Source organism: Micromys minutus (genome assembly GCF_963924665.1).
Source record: "Micromys minutus genome assembly, chromosome: 2".
NCBI lineage: Eukaryota > Metazoa > Chordata > Mammalia > Rodentia > Muridae > Micromys > Micromys minutus.
The window spans coordinates 81,854,598-81,878,989 of NC_137971.1; the positions used below are offsets into that span (position 1 = coordinate 81,854,598).

At 44.6% G+C, this 24,392-nt stretch overlaps 1 protein-coding gene across 1 annotated transcript; it reads right to left on the bottom strand.

The window, feature by feature from the left end:
* Window positions 1–422: 422 nt before the first annotated feature.
* On the bottom strand, window positions 423–2,700 carry LOC308417331 (calcitonin gene-related peptide 2-like; the record flags this gene model as incomplete). Its single annotated transcript, XM_080912569.1, has 3 exons — window positions 423–582; window positions 2,232–2,369; window positions 2,612–2,700. 3 exons carry the CDS (start codon window positions 2,698–2,700, stop codon window positions 423–425), a joined length of 387 nt encoding a protein of 128 aa, XP_080768695.1.
* Window positions 2,701–24,392: the final 21,692 nt, after the last annotated feature.

A 24,392-nucleotide genomic window follows, 5' to 3' on the forward strand; every position in this document is an offset into this window, starting at 1 on the left:
ATTCAAGACTGTCTCAAAAGCAGGAAAGGTACTAAAGAGCATGGTAATGACTTGCTTATAGCCCTCTGGTCTGAGCTGAGGAACTCCAACCAAGAGTAGAACCCTGCAGCATCCGGACCCATTTGTGAGGCATGGCACTGGGGAAGGTTTGCAGGCCCTTCCCTGTCCAAATCCAGGTAACATTCCTTTTCTCAGCAGCAAAGAACTGCTTTCTATGCAGTCTCTCCTGCCTTCCTGGTTTCATGTTCAAACCCAGTTTGAGAAAGGACTCACTACCTCAAGAAGAAAACTAACATTAAAGATACAGGACCCAAGGTCCTACCATATAGTCAGTGGGATTCATCATGTAGATCTTAGCTCCCAAATCCTTCCTCTCCCAATCCAGAGTACAAATTCACCTTCTTCCTGGAGCCATTATCTGCTCAGGCCTGAAGGTCCCTGCGGCGCCGGCCAAAGGCTTTGGAGCCCACATTGGTGGGCACAAAGTTGTCCTTCACCACACCTCCTGATCTGCTCAGCAGGCCTGCCAGCCGATGGGTCACACAGGTGGCAGTGTTGCAGGATCTCTTCTGGGCAGTGACACTGATATTCAGGATGGAAGAAGAAGAGAAGTCTTGTCAGTGAGAGCCGGGGAGCTCCTCCTGGCTGGGAACTCTATAAGGAAACTGCAGTCCTTCCACACCACTTAAAGGCGTTTCTCCTAAGTGCATTTATCAATGCTGTTCAGGGAAAAGACCTGAAAGTCTTTGTCAGAAACTCGCTCCCAAACCATTACCAAATAGAAACAGAACAACAGACCTTGCTGAAGCTAAGAGCAGCATTTGTAGCATCGGCTTACCGGATCTTTACCATGCTTGTTCCCATGACTGCATCTCAGAGGTGGCCCATCAAACCCTGTGCCCAGCTCTCCTAAAACTAAGGCTATTTCCTAGGCCCCTGGCCACTCTCAAGCTTCAGATGTTGACCAAAGCAATGATCACTAAAATTCTGATTCTTCCAAAAAAAGTAGGTGAGGTACAAGGTATGTGCTCATTTCAGTACTAAGGAGCAGGTAATGAACAGCTACCTAAAAGCGCCAGAAGGTTCCCTCACTGCCTCTTACTTTGGGTCTTGCCCTTTCCACTCTGGGTCACTGACATTCTCAGACACACAAAAGCTGCTGTTGACAGCTTGCAGAGAAATGCACATGTAACAGATTCAAACACAGGACCAAGAGAGAAAACCAGGGAGGACTCAGAGAATTCCAGTGGCCTCTTAAACACTTCAAACAAAAAAAAAAAGGGACCCTCTGCAAACAACCTGCTGTGTTCTTTTTCTTGTCATGTTGTTTCAGGCCTGGAGTCTATACCAGAGAAGGCAGGAAAGTTGTTAGGATCTTTTGCCTACATGCCCAGAACTCATGTATTTAGATTCCCATACCACTTAGATCTGGGACTGTCCAGACTGCAGGCAGGGAAGATATGCCAAACAGCCCTATGCACCAGGGACTGATCTTTTGGGCAGTCAGCGGGTTAAACTAGGCAGGGGAACTGGAAGTTAGGGCAGGAGATGGTAGAGTTCACACAAACTCTATTGGGGAGCCTTGGAGTTGCAGTAAGCCAGGACAGTATGGGGAAGGGCAAAGAAAAGGGGTGACTCTTTCTGGCATTCCATGTGCTGTTTGTCTTTCATGCTCTCAGGGTTTGGGGGTTCAGGGGGGTACAGGTCAACACATGGTTTTCCTTGGGTAGTGCTGGGTCCAGGCCAGCTGCACAAGGGCAGCTGACCCTGGAGTAATGTGTACACATTCACAGATGCCCCAGACCTACCTCAGACGCTGTGCTACCTGTCCCAGACCCCTCCTTCCCCTACGACCTTTCCTGGCAAGTGTGAAATAAAATAAAGGCCCCTTGCCAAAACAACAAGTGTCTGAAGCTGTTACAACTTCCTGAAAGTCTAGTCCATCCTCTGGCATCACACTGTCCTACCTCAGCCAGTTCAGCCATGTTTCCCCACCGGTGTAAGTCCAGCTCCCTTCTACATCTCCTCATTTCCTTTCCCAAGAGTTTTCAGAAGACAACAACATTGCCATGTGTCTAACCGGTACGAGCTCCTCTGGTGGCACTGGAACCTGTGTCTTCCATGGAGGCTGGGACTCAAGTTTAGTTCCTCGGATTGGTGGCCGGTGTCTCTCTACCTCTGTGGAATAGGTCCTCCTGAATATGTGGAGGCCAGATGAGGAGGAGCCTTACCTGGAACCCTCAGTCTCCTGCTGCCCCCGTTCCAGCTTCCTGGCCATCTTCTCATAGTCCTGCATCAGTGCAGCCAGCAAGAGGTGCTTTTCCTGGTCGCTGAAGGTGCCCGGGTCTAGGCTGTTCTCCAAAGCTGACCTGTGGCGGTAGAAACACAGTGCGGGTCCTGACTCCTTGCCTCTCTCCTCCCAAAATAAGAAGCCAACCTTCCTAGCCCTTGCTTCTTCCCTAGGGATATATTGGTCTGGTCGTTAGGCCAGTATCCACGTGAGGGCGCTGAATTACCAGTAACCAAGGAGGGCGACAGAGCCACGGAGCTGACACACCCCAGGGGCAGCTGGAGGGGAGCCAAATTGCACTCCCGATTCAGGTTAATTTACCTGGAAGGGGCTGCCTGGAGGCTGCTGGCCAGGCACAGGACCCATATGCTGCTGAGAGCCAGAAAGGGAAAGAACTTGCAGAAGTGCATGGTGTCTCTGTAAAAAGAGAAGAATGATTCAAATGCTCGCGGACTGTAGACCAAGGTTCCAGTTCCCCTACCGCACTGTCCTGGTAGCTCTTTCTTCACCTCCGCTACTACTCTTGGGGATCTCAAACGATACAGTGTAGTGAGTGGCTTGATAGAGCAGAAACGAGTGGGGCATTACATAGATGTGGTTCGTGTTCTGCTCTGTGCGAGAACAGGGAACAGCTACAGGCACTCATCCGCCCCCCCCAGCCACGCCCCTTTCGCGCTAATCTGTGAAGAGAACAAGAACCTCCCACCCCCCAGCTCCCTGCTCCTTGCGGTCCACTGCTATGGGCTGAAACTATTAGAACCACCTTTTCTGTGCTGTTGCCCTGGGGAGGAAAGGAAACTTGGAATTAATCCCTCTCCATCTGCAGAGTTGGGAGAATTTTCAAATCCCAGTTAAACTGTCTCAGAACCACAGACGTGGAGTTTAGCAGCTGGGGCTGGACTCCTCCTCCCCCGGTGAAACCCAGGTGTTTGCTGATGACCCCAGGATGCCGACAGCTAGAAACATCTAAAAGATTCCGGGTGTCCAGTCCCTGAAGAGCTCCCATCCCCAAACCGGTTAGGATGCAACAAGACCACCTGCCCTCAAAGAGGGGGCGATCGACGCTCCTAGATAGGTCGCCCAGCCTCCAGGGCTGCTGGGTCCCGCTTACTTTAGTTAAGAGAAACCGTCAGGACCTACTTTCTGACTGGAGCACCCGCTGCGGGAAGATGGAAATGGATGTGGAATGATAAGGAACCAGGACAGCAAAGGGACCCGAGTAGAGCGGGATGTGGTGGCTTGCTCCTGCAATCCGCTTCCTTAGGATGCTGAGAAAAGAGGATCTTAGCGCTTTTGAGCCGATACCAACCTGAGCTATATAGTGAGTGCCAGGCCAAAACGTGGACTACAGCGTGAAATATTGTATCACACAGAGCTGCAAGAAAAAGAAAACAAACCAAAGGAGAGAGCTGTATGCGTTGAGACAGTTTCTCACCTGGTAGCACCGGTGTTGGAACAGCGAGAGTCAAGTGTCCAGTGAGAGGAGCACACACACGAGTGTAGGCGTCTTGTCCCCCAGAGCCCCGGCTCTTATTCTCTGATCTTGAGAGTGTGGCGGGGTCCGCAGTAGCTCTCTCCACCAATCAGAGCTCTGACCGAACGAGCTTCCATAACGTCATAGCTGGAGCTACTCTTCTGCAGGAGGGAGGCAGCAGTCCACTCCCTGTCTTTGAGGTCATTGCTGAGGAGGGTAAGAGTTGGGGGTGGAAGAGGGTGAATCCATCCAAAATGTGAGCAAACCGGAGCTCACATCATGACCTCTTTAATGCCTGAACTCCAGCCTACAACCTTTTGCCGCCCCACTCCAATGGGGGCCTGAACCTGCTTGACTCCCAGGCAGGATGAGTGGCACTCCCGGGTTCTAAGAGGACTTCCGTAGACACATCCAGGATGATGACTGCGGGAGGGAGCCGGTCCCAGGATCCATTAGGGTACTTCTGACATGCCAGCCCCAAATGGGTACTCTAGCAGTGAGCGCTTCGCATCACTCACCTAAAAGGGGTAGAAACGAGAGTATCGGGGAGCAGGCTAACAGACTGCACAGGGAACTGGACTTTGTCCTCCCATACCAGACCCTCTAAATCCTGCGCTATGGTTTTTGCATTCCCTGCCCCATTCAAATCCGAGACCTCACACTGCCGCAGCAGTATAGATTAAAGCATTTCCCCCGCGCCCTTGGCAGTTTGCCTTGCTGGTGCTACTAGTGTCCAGGTGGCAGCTCCCTTTCCCTCCCCCGCATCTGCACCGCCCCATTCTGCAGAGCTCGAGATCTGAGCCGGGGTTCTGCTCCTACCACCTGAGCAGAAACGGCAACCCAGCAGCGAACTTTCACATTCGTTCAGCTGCTGCTTAAACATCCACAGGGTCAAGCATCAGACAGCAGGCGTTAACGCACCCTGTGACTGAGGAATACTCTAGTTCAGTTGCTTTCAGTGGAAGGCTGTGTGCGTGCACTAACCCAAATCAACTGAGCTCCGGCCAAAAATAATTTCATAGCTCTGCTCTCAGAAACAGGCATGAATTATGTGCATACTGTAATAGGCACATCACCACGCTGCCCCAACCATGAGCATCAATAAATGAACCCCCAAGGAAAGGAATTAAATATCTTCTGTTTTCTTAAGCTTAATTTTAAGAGACCACATTTCCCATTCTCCCTTTTCCCAGGTGTGTGGAAGATACACCTGTGCCTGAACTGACACCCACCCCCAGGGCTTCTGTCTTCCCCTCTCCATTGCATTACAGCCTAAGGACTCCCCAAAATGCCCAGCTTGCTGGGGCTTCCAGCAACGTGTAGAAAATTATACCTGTGGCTTGTGGAGATCCACACCTGGCGTTCAGTTTCTGGGCATCAGAAAGAAACTCAGTAAGTTTGCTCAGGTCCTCTGAGTCACTTTTCTGACTCAGATACTAAATATGGGAGCAAAGGCAGGAGACACTACCCTCCGCCCAATTAAAAAGCCCCACCTGGGAAATTCCCACTGGCATTCAGGGCTCAATGCAGTGAGAAGGATGAGAGGCGGTTCCCCCCCCCCTCCAGGAAGCTAGACATAGATCAAAGTTGCTGCCAGCATAGCTGTGGGATGGCTTTGTAATGATTTTTGTAATTGGTAGAGTACCCTACCAATGCTCTCTAAAGGAATTTCTTCCTGAAAGCAAAGTCTCTCTGCATCCAGGTTGGTGAGGTCACTTCTGGATGGCAGGAGAATCTGGGAATGACCTTTGAGGGCCTTCTCTCCAAAAGTCCTGCAAATAATAGGGTGACATCTGTGTCCCTCTTCTGGATTTGGGGCCTGCAAAGTGGCTGGAGACTACAAAGGAGTCTGGGAGATGAAGAGTAGCTGTGTCCTGCACCAGCAATCTCCATGCTTTGCCACTGCCTTTGGAGTCTGGCAAAGCTGCAGTGCGGTAGTTGCGGGCAGTCTCCCATGGTTACGGCCATCATTAAAGGGAAAGAGTGAATGAAGACAGCCCCTCTCCAGCTTTCCAGCCTGACCTAGTCATAAGTAACATGCACAAGGGAGCAAACAGTAAGTAGAGGAATACATCAGGAATCTTGATAAGGTCTGCTGAGAAAACCTCAAAATATTTATATGGGAGAACAGGGGACCTTTGAGATTAGACATTGGGAGGTCCATATGGTCTTCAAAGACAAGACCTGCAACGCCCGGACTTTTCAGAAGTCTTAAGACAGACAGAGAGGGCAGCCAGGAGCAAAGTTCCCAGCTAGGCATGTGCTCAACACACAGCTCCCAAACTGGTGCTGACTAATGAGGGTAGAGTACGCCGTAGTTTCTGTAAAGTCATCAGCAACCCTGACCAACAAAAATAATTACATCCAGTTCAGCAAGTTGGTTATCTTCTTAGGAACCCCCACAAGACCAGTTGTTTCATCTCTCTGTGCACCCAACATTATTTGACCTGTTTTTTGTTTTTATTCCTTCCTTCCTTGCCCTGTGAATGGTATATTCACAACAAACTGAAGTTAGAGAGTGAAAAAGCGAACCAATGAACATTTCCAGAGGCCGTCAGCCTATAACCAGACAATAAATTTACAGCCAAATTAAGGAGGGTTTAGAGCCATTTAGAGCCATTAGGTGGAAGCACACATCGCTGATCCAAAGATGTACAGTTTCCCCTTAATTAGAGGAATGGATGTACTGGTGGAACTTTCTGGAATCAAGTGCCAGAGGAAGTAAAGACTTCTCAGGAGAGTTCACCAGCTTGAAAAGTGAAACAAGGCACTTTCTCTCAACCCAGCTTAGAATTATATTAGTGAATGAACAAGAAAAGAAGTCAGTAAGGTAATTTGCTTTCTAAATAGAGGAAATTGCATCTTGATTTCCTAGGAACTGGCCTGAGCTTCAAGCTGTCTCCCAACAACCTAACTAACATAAAGAAGATGTTCCTAGGAACTTATCTGGCTTTTATTTTCTTTTTTTTCTTCAACATTTTGATGCTCAGCTTAAACATTTTGCATATCATTAGTTGTAAACTTTGGGAAGGCCAATCTTGAATTTTTAGAGAAATACAAATTTGGGCTGTCTGGCTTTGGAAGTTTTGGGGATGCATTTGTGATGGCTTGTCTCTACTGTCAACTTGATGGGATTTAGAGTCACCATGAAATCAAAAATACCTGAATATATCTGTGAAGGGTTTTTCTAGATTAGGGTAATTAAAGAGGGGAAGCCACTTCAAATGTGGGTTGCACCATTTCAGGTGTGGTCTCCAGTTCTCAAAAGGGGCAGAAAGCAGGCATATCACAGGGGTGCTCATTTTTCTTGGCTGTCTGACTGTATGCGATGTGATCAACTGTATCAAGCTCCTGTAACCACACCTACTTCAAACAAGGGAGGGAAAACTCCCACTAAACTCTAAGCCGCACAAACCTCCTCTCTTAAGCTGCTTTTTGTCATGGCCACAGGAAGAAAAACTAGTATCTTAACTAGCTACTTTCTAAAAAGATTTCCTAGAATGAATATTCCATAACAAGTTTTCTTCAACAAGTGCATATTTGTTGAGGACCTACAGTGTACAGGACATTGTCTTAGGTACAGAAACTCATCGGAGTAATGCCTACCTCACTTAGCAAACAGTGCAGTCTGGTTGCACCAACTTGGCCAGTCCCTCATTCCATTTGCCTGGTTCTTTCTCTGCCTTGTTTATTCCTTTCCCTGGGTTCTCTTTACTTTACTCCTCCGAGTTGATGGAGATTATTCACTATTGTGGATTACCAGTGGCTCTTTAGGAACAATTCCAGATCAGATTTCACTGCACATTTCAAAAACATTTTCTACTATCCTCTATTCCCACTCTGCTTCCAGTGCAGCCTCTGTTGCTCTCACAGAATCCGAGACCTCCATCCCCTCTCCTCACTAGTGTTCTAACTGTTGTCATAATGTGCCTTGGTGAGGTCCATCCTCCTTTATTTTCTGAAGACTCAGGGAGTATGTGCAATAGGAAGTTCCTGCCTTTCAGTAGGGCATTTTCTTTCTTTAATAATTCTCTCTCTCTCTCTCTCTCTCTCTCTCTCTCTCTCTCTCTCTCTCTCTCTGTCTGCCTGTCTTGCCTGCCTGTGTCTCCCAACTTTGGAGGGGGATTCTGGTGTTTGAATGTATACTTTTAAAATTCTTTTAATCATAATTTTAATTTTTCAAGAGCCTTACTTTATCTCTTAATGTCTCTTTTCATAGGTTTAAACAAACAGATCCAGTATACCCTAGCTCTCTGAGAGTATTGAAAAGAGGTTGTTTGCTCTTTTCTTGTTAGGGGTGATCCTTGTATCTCCAGTCTTTCTTCTTTGCGGAATCTTTTCTGTGTAAGAGGAGAGTTGTTTGTATGTAACAAATGCCTGGACATATCAGTGAGGTTTTTTTTCTAGATTAAGGTAATTGAAGAGGGAAAATTACTTCTTAGAGGTGACTCTAAATAAGATTAGAGTTACCAAATGGTGACTTTAACATTTTACTAGGTAGAACCTTAAAATACCAATTGTCGAAAGTATTCCATTTGGGTTTCCTTATCACTGTTTAAAAGGAGTCCTCTAATTTCTTGTGAGGAGCATTAGGGTGGTGGTCAGAATGGAGAGCAAGCTGCAGAGTAAGGGGAAGGGGGTTGGGAATCTCTCATTTGTTATGAGGATCCTTCAGTCATTTCTAGGACCCGGGAGAACTGAGACAAACCTAGAGTCTGTGTGTGCTCCCTAAACACCACTACCCACCCTCCACTCCAATCCCAGAGCTTGAAATTACCCCGCAGCCCATTGTGTAACTGCCAGCAAAGGAAGCCACAACTCCAAGCCCCAAGCTTTCCTAAGGTGCTCACTTCCTCCTGTCTTTCTTTCCTTGCTCACTGCACAAGATTTACAGCAAGACTGCATCTTCACATTGTTTTCGCATTTGCCATTCCTGGCAACAAGACTAGCCTAATGGTAGGAGGCACACTCTTCCCAGAGCCTTCCACTCCCTGTGCACTCCACTTCATCTGATTCCTCCTGTTCATCACAAGCCTCTTCCCAAGCCCAGAGGAATAAAGATGTCACCACCAAACTAACAGAGCTCCCTCCTGGAGAATATTTTTAGATTTCTCTCTGTCTGCCAGAGAATGAACAAAGCACAGTGACCCAGACCCAGGCTGGTCACTCTGAAAAGTGGACAGTTTCAAGTGAGTGACATCAGAAATTACTCAGGTTAGTTCCTCTGAGATTATTTTTAAAAGTTTTTTCTTGTAAGGACCCAAAGTGACTTTTTCCTCTCTCAGTCTGGTCTGCCCGCACCGTTTCACAATGCAAAGAGGGTAGAAATGCAGGTCCTTAAACTTCCTTGACATGCTAATCATAGTAAAATCGCCCTTGCCCTCAGATACTGGTTGTTTCTGTCAAGCTAAATTTCCAGTGTTGCTGAAACACACTTTAAATGGAGGGACACTTTGAAAAGGCCCTTGTGGATGGAAACTTTCTTCTTGATAGTCTCTGGCTGATTCCCAGGCACTGCCATCGGAATGGTCCTCACAAAGTGCTATGTCCTGACCCCAGTGAACAAATCTGTTAAATCCCCCATCCCGCCCCCCACACCCACTGCTGACTGCCCTGATGTAAAACAACCCACCACTTCTAGCTTTTCGTTTCCTTTCTCACAGAATCTCAAAATGGTGTTTTCAAATCTTAATAGTTTCTTCTAGTCACTGTCAGGACATCTGTCTCTAACCCTAAGTCCAGTCGAGCTGACATTTCACCTACTAATTCAGTGTCAGCCCAGTCAGCCAGGTCAGTCAGAGAGTAGTAGAATCCTGTTTAGTAGAAGTGATTAGAACAAGTCGAAAGTAGGGAGAAACTTCGGAGTGTCTGCAATGACCCTAGAGTGCTCTAGTGTATTAGCATGAAGCCACTTCACTGCCACCGTATCTCTTCTAGTTCTCTACTGGCAGCTGTATGGAGACTTTTAAAGAAGTAACCACTTCAACTACTTCTTACAGTGTTTCTGTGATGTTAATGTAAGAGACTAGTGGTTAGACAGACTCTCTAATAGGCAGTCAGACAGGGAGAGGGGCTGTGACTAGAAAATAAAGATGGTAAACCTCCAAGGTGACTTGCTCCTTCTTCACTCTCCCCACTTCAGACAACAGCCTGGCAGCTAAATCAAAGACTTTGTGGTCACCTTGTTCTTCTTCTTGTTGTTCTTCTTGTTGTTCTTGTTCTTGTTCTTCTTCTTGTTGTTTTTCTTCTTCTTCTTCTTCTTCTTCTTCTTCTTCTTCTTCTTCTTCTTCTTGTTCTTGTTCTTCTTCTTCTTCTTCTCCTTCTTCTTCTTGTTCTTCTACTTCTTCTTCTTCTTCTTCTTCTTCTTCTTCTTCTTCTTCTTCTTCTTCTTCTTCTTCTTATTCTTCTTCTTCTTCTTCTTATTCTTATTCTTATTCTTATTCTTATAGTAGTAGTTGGTCTCCCACTGATGGACTGACACAAGTTCAGGACATGCTGACACAACACTTGTGGGCCAATCAGCCATCCTATCTTTCTTCAAACTGATCATTTCTAATTCAGGGGAGGAAGACACTTCAAAGACTTTAAAAACCCCAGCCCTGTAGAAGACACTGAACTTCAGCTGCCCATATTCCCCTCTGCTTCTTAGAGGGTGTTTTTTTTGTTTGTTTGTTTGTTTGTTTTGTTTTGTTTTGTTTTCTGTGCCTACTGTATATGTGTTTCTTCACCACCATTTCTTCAACTGCTGATTCCATCTGCCCTGTCTCCTCTTCTGCTACTTTTTTTTTCAATTTTATTAGATATTCTCTGTATTTGAATTTCAAATGTTATACCCTTTCCCCCACCCTCCTCCCTCTTCCCCCTCAACTTGCTTCCATGAAGGTGCTCCCTCTCTCAATCACCTGCTCCACCTCAGTGCCTTGGCTGGTAGATGATGTTGTTCTTCCCATGAGGTTGCTCAAGATTCTCCCTGTCTTAATTCTTTAACTGGCAGAGAAAATGAACCAAATCAATACCCCTAGATAGTAATAAAAGTATAGGCAAACTATGAGCTAACTGCCACCAATGGGACTTTCTTTAGCTAGGAAAGTGTCCTGTATCTAGTCCAGGAGCCACCAGTCACATGTCACTCTAGCACATTGCTAGTGCAGCTGAGGGGCCAAACGTTTTATTTCATATGGTGTTAATAAAGTTAAAAGTGTGTAGTAGTATGTCGTGTGACTGGTGGCTAGCTCAGTGGGCAGCATGACTCTTTCTGTTTCACAGAATTAAATCCTGAGATGACAAGGTGAGACTACCTGGTAATCAAAATCTGCCTGCCATATTGAGTAGCAAGTAGCCACAGGCAAATCATCGAAACGGTTTGTAATTCCTGATCTCTCTTATAAAACAGAGGTGATAATATTGCCTGTTTTATCAGGCCGGCATGGGGATCAAGTTAGGTATAAAGCACTTACAACAGTGGGTAGCAAACAGCGAGTACCGCACAAATGCTCGTCGTTGCCTTGCTTTGCATTTCTCCGGAAGCAAATCTTGAGACATAATTTGAAGAAAAATCATTTGCATGGGAAGTTGCACCAGTAAGGGTGCAAGGAAGTGTGGAACGAGAAGGAAGATAGGCATTACAGTGAAGTAATGAGCAAATTACTGTTATAGGCAATTGGTGCTTAAGCCCCAGGATATTCCTTGAGCCACAGTAAAGAGCATGTCTCATATTTTCTCCACCCATAGAATACATAATTTATCTCCTGATTCCTGCCCCAGAATATTTAACCATCCTACGTGGTCAAACTTCTGTAACCAGAGAAAATCCCCTACACAGGTAGTTTAGGTGCTTTTAGGGCGAGCAATGTTGTAGGTGGTGATGGTAAGCCCTGGCAGAGCACCAGGACAGACTTCCACAACTCATAATACCAAACAATGCATTTGCTGTGGCTGACTCACCCTACAAATGAGAAGGATTAAATTTCCATCCATAATATACTGTGAAAGATGAGTCACTTGGCTTGTGATAGGCTGCTGTGGCTTCTCCCTAGTGTCAAGGTCTTTACATGGCCTCTTAATCCTAGACCCAGTTCCCTTCCGTACCTCTTGGATCAACAAGCGAATGCATAGAAGCATTCAGGTCCTCTATTCTCCCACAACAGTAAATCAAACCTACTCAAGAGGCCCTTGGTACCAAGAGAAATAGAAAGGACATAGAGTTCAAATACTTAATTAGAGTGGGTATCTGTGATGCTTTAAATAAGAGTAGGCCTCATAATTTTATGTATTTGAATATGTGGTTCCCAGTTAGTGGGACTACTTGGAGGAGCTCTGTCACAAGAATTGAGCTTTGAGGTTTCAAAAGACTCATGCCGCTCCCAGTTAGCTCTCTTTGCCTTGTGGATTGAGATGCAAGCTCTCAGCTACTGCTCCAGTGCCATGCATGTGGCGCTGTCATGATACCCATCATGATGATCATGGACACTAACTGTAGCCCCAGATGAACTCTTCTGTAAGTTGCTTTGCAGATGATATCTTATAGCAATGGAAAAGTATGTAAGACAGAATGCCAATCCTGATTATTGGTATTCATGAATCAATCTATTATTTCTTATTGAAATATACCCTATTTAAAAAAGCCTACCATTTAAAAAGTCTTCCTTTTGCCAAGAAAGATAATTATAATGGGTTTGTTTAATGGGTATCTTCTTTAATGGGCTATCGTCTTTGGGATAAAATTTAGTTTCTTTCTCTTTGAGTTAAAATTAAGTTTTTACAATTACTGCTAAAAGAATGAATAATCATGGCACATATATGTGTGGCCATTCACAATACATTTATAAAACATTGTACTAATTTGGGTACTTAGTTGACTCTAACAGAATCTTCTAAGCTAATTCAAATAGGACAAGATTCCATATAAGGTATTGGATGGTATTTCATTCTAGTTGTACTATTTTGTCAGAATAGCTGAGAATGGGAAATTTAAAAAGAAGCAAAAATGGTCATGTCTGAGCCTTGGAAACATAAAAGCAAGGCTGGAGAGGCCCATCTTACTGAGTCATCAGATTGCAAAAGGAAGAACAGCAAGCTAACTGATCACTTTGGAAACCTCTCTTATAAGAAACATAGTCCTGCTAATAAAGAGATGGATCAGCAGATAAAGGCCTTTAAGCCTAATAATCTAAGTTAGACTTCCAGGACTCAAAGGGTGGAAAGAAAGATCTAATTCTTGCAGGTTGTCCTCTGACTATTACACTCACACAATGGCACACGTATGTGCAAGCACACACACACACACACACACACATGCACATGCATACATATGAGCTAGTAGAAAGTCCTCTGGGATTATCTAAAGCAGCTTCAGCCCTCGGTAACAGGCCAATTTTTATTCAAACCACCACAGCCATCGTCACCTTCTGCATATTCAACCCCATTAGGCTCCTAACTAGTTTCCTGGCTTTGACTATCAGTCAAAGGGATCTTGAAAAGTACATATTATTTGGAATAACTTCCATTTTGACAATTTTGTACATAGTGGGATAAAGGTATACTTTCTCACAGCTTTTAAGACCTACATGCTCCAGCTTCTGTCGATCTTTGGAGTCCTCTTATCTCTGTTTGTCTTCATGCATAAATCAACTCTGGCTTTGTGGTACCTAAACTCATCCACCAAGTCTTTTCTGTCCCCAAGACCTTTTGTTTGCACTTGCTCATTGCCCTGGCCCAAAATTGTTCTTGCTTGCAATTCTCCCTTTCTGTGGCATGCATGGCACCACTACATACCACCAGAATTCTTGTGGTGTCTGCAATTAATCACTGGTCATTGAAGGTCAGTTGTCAACTTAGAAATCATTGTCAGAAACCTAAAAAAAGAAATCTTTACTGAAACTGTAAAAAATTTCCTTCAGTAGCTTCATGAGATCAGAATGTTTCTGGGACTTATCATCTTCAGTGTTATTCCTGACAGATAGTTTGTTCCTCCAGTAGGATGTATAAACTCCCTTCTTGTTACCTTCTTGTTACCCAGAACAGTGCCCAGCACAAAGGTTGGTTGATGACATCTGAAGACAGATAGAAACACATAAATGAGTTTTTACCTAAGTGCAACAGGCAGCACCAAGGACAGTACACACAAAAGCCAGAACCCAGACTCTAAAGACTTAAGGGTTGAGCTGAGTCTTGTAAGGTAGTGAATGGCAGGCTGTAGCTTGCATATGGATGATACAAACATCAGGATAGCTACTCAGTTAAGGGACTTTTAAAGGTTGCTGTCTTCCATTTAACAAAAACAAGGGCTATGCTTACTCTTCTATGAGATACAACTTTGTAGAACTATAAGCATAAAGTAAAGAAGTTTCATACTGCAGTCTGAGTGATGGCAACATGAGGACACAGCCCCCTTGAACTCACCGTACCTGCCCCAGCACAGCCTGTGACTCACAAGTACCATTTGACCAAGTCCAACAGAGGGCATAGCCTTGACCTTATCTTCTCTTTAAAGACCTCTGATGTTCTCATGTGCTGTTTCATAATTGAGATCCTCATTAGTCACCTCATCTCTGATCCCTACTTTTTTCCTTCCAGATAAACTCAACCTTCAGCCCACACAATGGAATTGGACAAAATGAGGTAACAGTTTTCTGTGTGAGTCACTCCGGCTGAGTCTGTTCAGGGAGCACTGTGGAGGGAGCAGCCAGAGCCCAGGCAAATGTTTCAGCCATCCAAGAACTGGCAGGCAGCCCAGGAGACACTCACCTGATGATGAAACTCACTTGCCGGATGAAACTTAGAGGAAATGTTTCCCAACAGCTGCAGAAAGAACCTCTTGGCTCATGCACAGCAATGCTCTTCTCAATTAAAAACACTGTCATCCTTCATACCGCAGCTCGAACTCCTTTTACATTGTGCTCACACTCTACAGACCTCCTACTCTGGATATTAAAGACAGGACCTCTCTGTGCAAGGGCAACATCTGTAAGCTACTGTTCCACCCAAACACTCCTTATGTCTCAGATAGAAGTGGTTTGCAAGCTTTGAAAATGAAAGCAAAAGGAGAAAGTTCCATAAAGCTGTTTGTCTTTGTTGGATCATAAGTGGTTGGAAAAGGCTGTTTTGTTTTTGCTTCTGTTTTTTTTTTTTTTTTTTTTTTTTTTTTAAAGATTTTTGCTTATTCCTGGGAGATTCCTCCACTTATTACCAGAGAGGTCATCTCTTAGATGCTGTCAGTTGAACAGAGATTGGCAGCCAAGCAGAGGTATTCAGAGAGATTTCCAACTAATGTAGTTAGAGGACAGCTGCCAGAGAAGCAGAGCTTCATAGATAAGTAAATTGAAGGATATTTTGGGATAAAAATAAATCCTTTTTGGAGATGAAAGTTGGAAAGTTGCTGTATATACAAATTGTCCTGTTCTGAACAGTTGGCCATGGCCAACTCTGCCGACCAATGACATAAGCAAAGATGTTCTCAGACATCCTGGATCACCTTTCCTTTTAAAACATCTGCCCCATCCCATGACCACAGGACTTCCTATATGGTGTTTATAATCTTTTTTTCTAATCCTGGTAGGCTTCCACTGGACCTCTGGATTAGGGGGAATTCTGCAGAAGGATCTAGGAAACCAATTTAAATACAGAGGTTGACAAAAGGAAGTTGGGATGTCCTTCCTAATGTCAGAGAGGATACTACTTCAGATGATGAATTCCCAAAATAGTCAGCTGTTAGAAACACAGAGATCAGGAATCCACAAGGCAAGGATCCACCCAAAACAGATTACAGAACTCACTACAACCAAACAAAAAATTGATGGAATAGTTTTTTCCCTCTCAATATGGATGGTTAAATGTAGAATTTTAGAGCCCTAACTAGACAGTAGAGTTGAGAGAAAGGCGACTAGTTAGTAAAGACAAACATAGGAATTTTGGGCTATGTGTTTAGTCATATACAAGATTCTTTGCTACTGGTCCCAAGTTGTCATTATTGGAAATAAGTAGTCTGCAAGGAGAAGCTCTAAGAGCCCAGTGGTAGCTGAGCTGTCAAGTAATCAGATGACCATGGCAGTTTCAAGATCTAAATGTAGTAGATGAGATTTTTTTTAAGTGTCACTAGATGTGCATACAACTCCATAGTAGAGCACACATTCCGAGCAGGTACTAGATCCAACATTGAGTTTCTACACAAGAAGAGATACATAGAAAAGAGGGGAAAGGGGGAACAAGAAAAGGAAAGAGAAGTGATATGCTTCCTTTATGAGACAATGCTGCCAGTCCGGATTCACAATTAAAGGAAGGCAAAAAGTAACTGTGAAATAGAGGCAGGAAGACTTTATAATCATTAAATAACTAACCACTTTCCCACCCAAAATGCCAAAGACCCTAAGGACTGAAGGGCTCATGACTAAATTTTAGGTAACTATGCATGCAGTCAAGAGGTTGTTTATGTTTTATAAAATCTTGTTCTTAATTCCACCACAAATATTAACTCTTCTGTTTACCAATAAAGCATCCGTGACCCTGAGCTTATAAATGAAGCATGCATGCAACATATGAGGCAGAAAGCTCACAGCTTAGTGTACTGTGTCCCAAGAAATACAGCTTCTTTGTAATGGAGTAATTTTAATGACATTATAATAGCAATGTAAGGTACCATTTATTACCTAAGCTAAGTGCTAAATATATGCCTGTACAATTCTGGATACACCTGAGGTAAGTACTACACATGTGTGAGAATGCATGTATAAACATATTTAGTACATAGTTTACTAAGTATCTTAGCAGGTACAAAACTTTATCATCATCATCATCATCATTGTTGTAGATGGTGGTTTATGAGACAGGGTTTCTCTGTATAGCAGAGCCCTGGCTTTCCAATTTTTGCATAGTTATTTTCTAAAACAAAAAACTTTTTAAAAGAACATTCTTAAATAGTGTTAATAAACAATACCTGAATGAGTGTGAACTGATAGTTTTTAGTTATTTATTAATTCTTACTAATAAGAGGTGAGTCTCACAAATTAAAGCCAAATCACCTAAAATACTGAGAAAATTTAATGTATCAAGGTTAGTAACTAATCTTAATATCTTGATTGGCATAATACAGGATTTGCTGGCTTAATATAAAAGATCAAACGATTACTTTTGAATTTCTAAAGGTCAGTTAATGGCTAAGTATTCCCACACAGTCTTCTCTTATCATCACTAGTCCCATTCTTCCCCACAAACTAAATGTAAGATGTATTTATTAAGTATAGATTCAGAGCAACAGAGTATTCTTGAATGCATAACAAAACTAAAAACCTCTAAAAACACACACAGATCCAAATGGCCTGCCCTAAGTAGGAAGATGGTTTAAATTCCAGGATAGCACCAGGAGTATAGTTAGTATGTGTCATGTCCTTGACAACTAAAAATACAGCTAAGATAAAGGAAATGGGTACCTCTCACTCCCGGGGACCTTCTGAATAAATTTATTTATTGTTCCTACAACTTTAGGTTCTGCCATGGGGTTTCAGAGAATCCTGATAGACAAAAAGTAGATATCTTGGTAATTGTATTTGCAGTTTTGGGAGTGGAGTTCAGAGCCTGGCATATTTGGTCATGAGTAGGTGAACAACAGCATAAATTATGAAATAATTCTCAGAGAACATGGGAGGGAAAGAATCCTACCAGTAAGTTGTACCCACAGCCCCCCAAAGGAGACATGTGAACTATAAGAAGGATAACACATTAAATTACAAACTAAAGGTTAGTGACTTATTAGCTTCAAGCAGGAAAGGGATATGTCATAAGGCTCTGTGAGCATATGGGTCAATTATTTGAATATGGTTTTGAATACGACAGTAAGCAGACGTTTGTAAGGACCCAGAGAATGCCACAGTTCCTACAAGAAGGATCATTGACCATCAGAAAACTTGGTTGGTATCAGAAAGAACTTCAGCCTGATGTATCCAGGAAGGGAGGAAGCAAACTTAGGCTTAGAGCTCAAGTCAACATCTTGACATTTGAGGATATGTAGAGTTCCCTAGTTTTTGTCTTTTGGGTGGATACATTCCTGAATTCTAGTGGCTGTTTTTGTACTTTATGCCCTTTGCTATTCTAGTATTTGATAAATCACTACTATTGTGACGTAAGTGTAACCCATGAACAGTAGTATATAGTCATTGTCCCTACTTAGAGATAATGTTTGTATGTTAGGCTAACATGGTCATGGAGGAAATAGAAAATGGTATCTGTTAGAGAAAAGTCAATAAGCCTAGAAACTCAGAATGAGGAAGATTCAGTTGCTTAAGAGACAAGGAAAATGAGCGAATGAGTGTTAGGAGTAAACACTAATGAAATATTCATAGAGACAGCTGTTCTCGGGACAAAGGTCTGTAAAAGTTAAAAGATCATGTTGATGTGTTCCATTCAAAGAAACTTATACCATGGAGACAGAAACTATACTTGCAATACAGTTCAGTTTATGGAATAGAAATATTTAAAATGGCATAGCTTAGAAGAATGACGTAGGAGTATCTGTGCTAGAGGAGCTGGTGATGAGAAAACTCCATGGAAGTCTGATCTGCAGAGGGGGTGGAGAAAAACCAAACAAACAAGCAATCTATTTATCATGACTTAGGGTTTTCATATGCAGGCTTCTGCAACCATTTATGGATTCACAATTATGGTCTCTGTTCCGACTAAAATGCAGAGCAATTTTTCATTCAAAATCACAATATTTGGTAGTGAGTAGGTGACATGTGAACAACAGCATAAATTATGAAATAATTTTCAGAGCCCAATGTTCAGCTTGTCTTTACACTAAATTGGGAGTGTTTTGGAGAAGAAAATGATGCTTTCATGACAAAAATCAACTCATTTTTATAATAAAGGGATAAACAGTGAGATTTAAAAGTGGTATGTCTTTTGCATTTGTGGCCACATTCCCCTTCTCCACATCTTCTGACACTCTGAATGCTCTTATGGGTTGAATAGTTGGATCCTCACCCTCATCCATATATTAAAATTCTAACTGTAATATGGTAGTATTTGAGAATAGAGCCCTTGGAAATAAATAGGTTTAGGAGCATTGATGAGGGGAATACCCATAAAGATATTTATGTGTCCTTATAAGAAGGAAAGGCATCAGCACTCTCCCTGTGTCCTGATTCAAACGGTGGGTATGTGAGTCCACAGCAAGATGATGTGTGCCTACAAGTCAAGAGAAGGAGCCCAGAATGGGACTCACCCTCCCAGGATCTCAATCAGACTTCACTAAAACTTCACTTTTATAATTTAGGTTGTCTACTAGGGTATTTTGTTATACAGTCCAAGGAGACTAATACAGACATCCTCTGCAGTAGCATTATACTCACTGCCTACCCTCTCTGAGTGACTTTAGTGGTTCTTTTACTGGCCTATATGGGGCAAGTGGCTCAATCCTTAACCACTTTTCTTCAGCAGAGTAAGTCAGGGCACAGTTGTGCTTAAATCCACCAATAAGTAAATGCAAGTCTCTGTAATGGCATCTTGGAACTCATCCAAGAGGACTCATAAATGTCCTAGGTTCACCTACAGGTCATGATTCATAATTTGTCTCCAGGGTTTTTGTTAAGAGGCTTATGTTTACATCCAGATTGATGGCACAGCATCTCTAACCCGCACTAAATAGGTTTGGGACAACATAGAGCATACTAAGATTTCTGTGGTAGATATATTGCCTGAAAGCTCTTTTAGTTCATCAGTCTCACGGGCTTCACATTGTAAATCACCAGCTCTACAGAGATCCATCAAGGAGACCCAGACTTAGATGAATCTGTAGGAACCTGTGATAGATCTGACATGTGAAATTGTTTCCATAGACCAGTGGCAAGTTTTACCCTTTCCACAAATATTTACATCCTAATATATGCCAGGCATTTGTCAATGTTCGTCACTGTGGTGGTTTGACTAGGCTCATCCTAGGGAATGACACTATTAGGAGGTGTGACCTTTTTGGAGTAGGTGTGAAAGAAGTGTGTCACTGTGGGTATGGGCTTTGAGATCCTCACCCTAGCTGCCTGGAAGTCAGTCCTCTAGCTGCCTCTGAACAAACTGCAGAACCCTTCCAGCACTATAACTGCCTGGACCCTGTCATGCTCCCTCCTTGATAATAGGTGGAACATTTGAACCTCTATGCCAGCCCTAATTAAATGTTGTCCTTTGTAAAAGTTGCCATGGTCATGGTGTCCCTTCACAGCAGTAAAACCCTAAATAAGACTGAAATTGGCACCAGAAGCTCACTCTGGAAACCCACTTCAGGAAGGGGTAGAGGAAATGATGGTAGGAAGGATCTCTGAAAGCTGATTTTTCTCTGCTGGCTGTCAAACAATGCTCACAGAGGGGTCCATTTAAAAAGAATGAAGGGGAGGACGGCTTCAAGCACCAGTCTACCTAGTGAATCCCTGGCTTCCATCCCTTTTATAGATGAACCAACTAGCCCTAGAGATTATGAAATTGCTCATATTCCTGCAATGTTACCTCAGCCTCTAGCTCCCAGATCCTTTCCCTATAACCATTCCTCCCAGGCTCTTTGATATTCTCTGCTGCTTTGATTCTACAACAGCTCTCCCACAATCAAGAATCTGTTGGATCTCCCAATCTGGATGGACAGATAGCACAACTCAAACACAGAAATATCAAAATCCAATGATAAAGATGGTTATAGAGAAGATGTGAAAATATCCTTTAGGCATGTGTCTAGCCAAAGGGAATCAAGATCATAGATAGTCAGAAGTCATCAGAAGACTCAGTCCAGAAAGAATTCTTCCTCTGAAGTCATCAGTGATGCAGCCAAGGAAGGGTGGCTCCAGTTCTGACCACTTGTCACCTAGAAGGATAATTGAATTGGTGGCAGTATTATAGAGGTATGTTGTCCTTAGGGACCATTCACTTTACTTGTACAAAGACAGAAGAAAGCAAATGATGACATCAGAGGAAGAGCAGCCCACCAGTCAACGCTTGGCTGATAGACATCTCGTACAGTGAGACCAGGAAGAGGAATGTGTGCCAACTTACCACGTCTGATTTTGAGTGCTTGTTCCAGGTTGAAGACAAATGATGCGTTACCATGGATCAAGACTATTCAGGAAAGCAGCAATCTAAATAAAGTGAACATCTCAAGGACTTGATTTTATATTAAGGCATATCATTGTTTAATCCCCCAGAGTCTGCAATTCAGTTTTCTTATAATCATTTTATTGGATATTCTCTGTATTTACCTTTCAAATGTTATCCCCTCCCTCTTCCATCTACCCTTTTCTTCTACTTGTTTCCTTGAAGGTGCTCCCTCTCCAAATTACTCTCTCTACCTCAGTGACTTGGCATTCCCCTACACTGGGAAAATGTGCTTTCACTGGACTAAAGACCTCTTCTCCCATTAATGGCAGACAACGCTATCCTCTGCTACATATGTAACTGGAGCCATGGGTGTTGGCATTAGGATAGCCCCCTCCCCCAGCAATGGCTCCACCCACAGGTGACAGGAACCTAGCACATCAATTGCCATGGAAACAGCCAAAGCATTCCCAGAAGACATCAGTTCTAAATCCCATCTCCACCTGGGAGCAAGTGACGTCACTACCCCTACAAAAGACCGAAACCCTTCCTCCTCTCTCTTTTTCCTCTTCCTCTCTTCGCCCGGCCTTGACCCCTGCCCTATCCCGTTCTATTAAACCTCTCCACGTGGAACCGTGTTTGGTGTGGTCTGTCTGGGCCTAGGCGAGAAATCTAATTTACAACATTGGTGGCCCGTACGGGGAGCCAGATTTTCTCGCGACCAGTCCTTGCCAGCCACTCCAGCACACCCCGGCCCACCCCATCGGGCTCGGCATAGCGGCAGCTGCATGGCGGGCACTGTGGTTGCCTATTCCTCTTAACCGAGGCCACTGCCTCGAGTTCCCATACTGCCTCTTGTTCTGCTGACTGCCGCAGTGACCGTCTCCCGCCGCTGCTGCTGCCGCCGCCACGTGCAACCCGTCTGCCGCCACAGCTGATCTACCAACAGCTGCCCGACTCACAGACTTCCAGCACGTGAGTTGTCGCCATTACTAAAGCTCTAGACACTTGCTGGCCACTGCTCTGCCACGTGTGCCAATAGCTCCTGCCACGCGGGCTGCTGAGATAGATCAGCCACACGCCACACGGTTTCACTTTTCCTGATACCAGATCGTGGCTAAGGCTCCCGCACAAACATCGGCAAATTGGTAGGGATTGTCACTCCAGTTGGTGGAGAGAATCCCCGATTTCCCAAAAAGGCCTGGCCAGCTTTTTCGGGCAAAGAGGGTTACTTCTCTATAGCCACAGTTTTGAGACAGACATTGACCATTGAGAAGCTCGTCGGGAGTGCCCTTCACTCTTTTTCCCTTCCCCCAGGGCTCTAGCAGCCGGTTCACTCAGCCGAAGTCCAGGCCTGGCGAGGGCACTCTCTGCCAGATCCAGGATCTGGCGAAGCCACCAGGAGTCCGAGTGACGACTCGCGACCCCTGCGCATAGGCGAAACTTTTCTACCGAGTTTCATCCACTGGGATGCTGGATTGGATGGCTCCGTAGCCCCCTCCCTGTACCTTCCCAATGGGCAACTCAATGTCTCAAAACGTGTCACCAGGCTCCCCACTGGGATGTCTCCTGGAAAATTCCAAATCTCTAAAACTAACACCTCAGCTAAAGACATCAAAATTGATACACCTCTGCAACAATGTTTGGACTCAATATCCACTAGATAATAACTCAAAATGGCCGAAAAATGGCACCCTAGACTCGTTAATTTTACGAGACCTCCACTCATACTGCCAACGATCTGGTAAATGGAAAGAGGTTCCCTATGTACAGGCATTTACCTACCTCCGTTCTAATCCTTCTCTGTGTTCTTCCTGTAATCCCACTCACCTCCTTTTAGCAATGAAGAAAACACCAGATGACACTACAGCTCTTGACCCAGCCAATGAGCCACCCCCACTTCGCCGCAAAACCCAGACTACTGTTTCCACTCCTCCACAGCCGGTGCCAGCTAGAGGCCACTCTGCCTTGGCACCTAGTTTTACTCCTCCCATTACTCGTTCCAAGGCCATGGCCAAACTTCCACCTGACTCTTCGTCACCAGAGACGCCAGGCCCAGCATCAGTCCTTCCACTAAGGGAGGTGGCTGGCGTCGACGGGCTAGTCCGTGTCCATGTTCCTTTCTCGCTAAATGAGCTCTCCCAAATAGAAAGCAGGCTGGGTTCCTATACCTCTAACCCATCTGCTTTTATTAAAGAATTCCAATACATTACCCAATCTTACAGTCTGACATTCCATGATGTACATATGATTCTTACTAATAATTTACTTCCTGAGGAAAGCCAGCGAGTTTGGGAGCAGGCAAAAATGCATGCAGACGAAATCCATCAAACAGATACAACATACCCAATTGGATCTGAGGCAGTACCTGACCAAGATCCCCGATGGGATTACAATTCCACGAGTGGTATCTTGGCCAGAGACGGGTTCATAACCTGCCTCCTGGCCGGTCTCCGCAGAGCAGCCTTAAAACCGGTAAATTTTGAAAAGCTACAAGAGGTTTTCCAAGACAGACAAGAAAACCCATTCCAATTCCTAGAGCGCCTCACAAAGGCCCTGTTACAGTACACTAACTTAGATCCTGAAAACCCAGAAGGTAAACAACTGTTAATGACATATTTTTTTTCCCAGAGCTACCCCGACATAAGAGACAAGCTTAAACGGCTGGAGAGGGGGCCCCTAACTCCACAGGCAGAAGTCTTGGCGCTGGCCTTTAAAGTGTACCATGGGAGAGATGAAAAGGCTCGCAAACAAAAGTACCATATGCTGGCACAGGCTGTCCGACCAGCCACTGCTACAAACTCCCGGCCTCCGAGGGCAAAGGGACCACCAGCTCCCTGCTATAAGTGTGGTCAGAAAGGTCACTGGGCAAAAGCCTGCCCTAGCCCCCGCAAACCAAAGGGGCCATGTCCTAGATGCCATCGAGAGGGACACTGGGCTGTAGACTGCCCTTATGTTGCACAAGACAGGGGGGCATCACACCCAAATAACTCTCCAGCCGATCTCCTAGGCTTGGCTATGGACGATTGACGGAGCCTGGGCTCCCTTGACCCGACCACTACCATTACAAACAGGGAGCCACGGGTAGCTATCATGGTATGTGGGCGGCCCATCTCCTTCCTCTTGGACACTGGGGCCACTTACTCGGTCCTGACGGAGTTTTGGGGACCCACTTCTCCCTCCCGTTTTCCTATTGTCGGGGTAGGAGGACAACCCTATCTCCCTCACCAAACCCCACCACTTAATTGTACCTTCAGGGGCATACCTCTCACCCATTCCTTTTTGGTAGTGCCTACATGTCCTGTCCCCTTATTGGGAAGAGACCTTCTAGTAAAGCTGGGAGCTTCCATTTCCTTTGCTCCCCCCACTCGCCTAAACCCAAGCTCGCCAGCAACCCCTCTGCTTCTCCTCCTAGCCAGCCAACCTACTGACACAAACATGCTGCTTCCTTTACCAGCTTCTCAGGTAGACCCCCAAGTCTGGGACGTCCAGAACCCCTCTGTTGCTAAACATCATTCTCCTGTTGTTGTCCAATTACTGGACCCTACCAGGTACATAACCCAAGCT